General features: G+C 48.1%; 1 protein-coding gene across 1 annotated transcript in view; it reads left to right on the forward strand.

Annotated features, from left to right (window-relative positions):
- Positions 1-1,360, forward strand: part of lrrfip1b (leucine rich repeat (in FLII) interacting protein 1b) — a 15,715-nt gene that overhangs the window by 4,512 nt on the left and 9,843 nt on the right. Inside the window, exons 3-4 of the mRNA XM_008294334.1 lie at positions 413-430; positions 613-660. Of these exons, the coding sequence (XP_008292556.1) occupies positions 413-430; positions 613-660 (66 nt within the window). The remainder of the gene's footprint in view (positions 1-412; positions 431-612; positions 661-1,360) is intronic.

A 1,360-nucleotide genomic window follows, 5' to 3' on the forward strand; every position in this document is an offset into this window, starting at 1 on the left:
GTTCTGGGTCGTTAACGTGGTGGTCGGTTCTGGGTCAGGGGTTGTTAAGGTGGTGGTCGGTTCTGGGTCGTTAACGAGGTGGTCGGTTCTGGGTCGTTAACGCGGTTGTCGGTTCTGGGTCATTAACGCGGTGGTCGGTTCTGGGTCAGGGGTCGTTAATGTGGTGGTCGGTTCTGGGTCATTAACGTGGTGCTCGGTTCTGGGTCGTTAACGTGGGGGTCGGTTCTGGGTCGTTAACGTGGTGGTCGGTTCTGGGTCAGGGGTCGTTAACGTGGTGGTCGGTTCTGGGTCGTTAACGCGGTGGTCGGTTCTGGGTCATTAACGTGGTGCTCGGTTCTGGGTCGTTAATGTGGTGCTCGGTTCTGGGTCAGGGGTCATTAACCGGTTCTGTCTCTCCTTCCTCCTCCTGCAGCTCTTCCACACTCATAAGGTAACTCTATCTCCTCCATTCCACCTTAAATGCCTCGGTGTGTTTGTTTTACCTCCTGTCGGTGGCGGCGGCGGCCGGGCGGAGTCAGGGTGTGGAGCTCCGCCCGCCTGCTGCGCCCAGGAGGCTGAAACAAAGGCAGCGGTGTCAGCTGACTGTGCAGTAACGTGTGGTCTCCTCCACAGAAGTATTATGGTCTGGACAATAAGTGGGGCCACATTGAGCAGTGGATGGTAGGAAGTGGGCTGCTGTGGACACATGACAACCTCTGGACGGCCAGAGCAGAGAGACGGGCAGCAGCTGGGCTCATAGTGGAGACACAACATTAACTATTCTATGCTATGCTATGCTACACTTTACCATACTATACCATGCTTTACCATACCATATGGTACACTATACTATATTATACCATACCATACTATACTATACTATACTATACTATACTATACTATACTATACTATTCATAATTCTATTCTATCTTATCAATATGCAGTAAAAACTACATGTGAAGCCGTAAACTGCTGATTTGGTGTTCAGTCTGAACTCCCACTACTCCCACTACTCCCACTACTCCCAGTTAGAGGGCTGTGAGCCTCAGCAGGAGTTCTGAGGTTTTCATGTGTCGGCAGCTTGTTGTTGTTGTTGTTGTTTGTTCTGCACGCGCTCAGACGGGATTAGCTGCCTGTTTAATCCGTCTGATAGATTAGAGTCACCGTCCTCCCAGTTACAGTTACATTCCTAGTTACAGTTAGAGTGATAGTTACAGTCCCCCTGCATGCCTGCTGCTGCTGCCCCGGTGTTTATTTATGGATTCATGTTGTTCCAGTTTTTTTTTATTTTCAGTTGAATTAAATGATTTTTTAAATTTGTACAAATATGTGTGTAGTTTGTATTTTCTTACCAATAGTTCATTATTATTATTATTATTA

This window comes from Stegastes partitus, unplaced genomic scaffold, assembly GCF_000690725.1.
Source record: "Stegastes partitus isolate 25-593 unplaced genomic scaffold, Stegastes_partitus-1.0.2 Scaffold954, whole genome shotgun sequence".
NCBI lineage: Eukaryota > Metazoa > Chordata > Actinopteri > Pomacentridae > Stegastes > Stegastes partitus.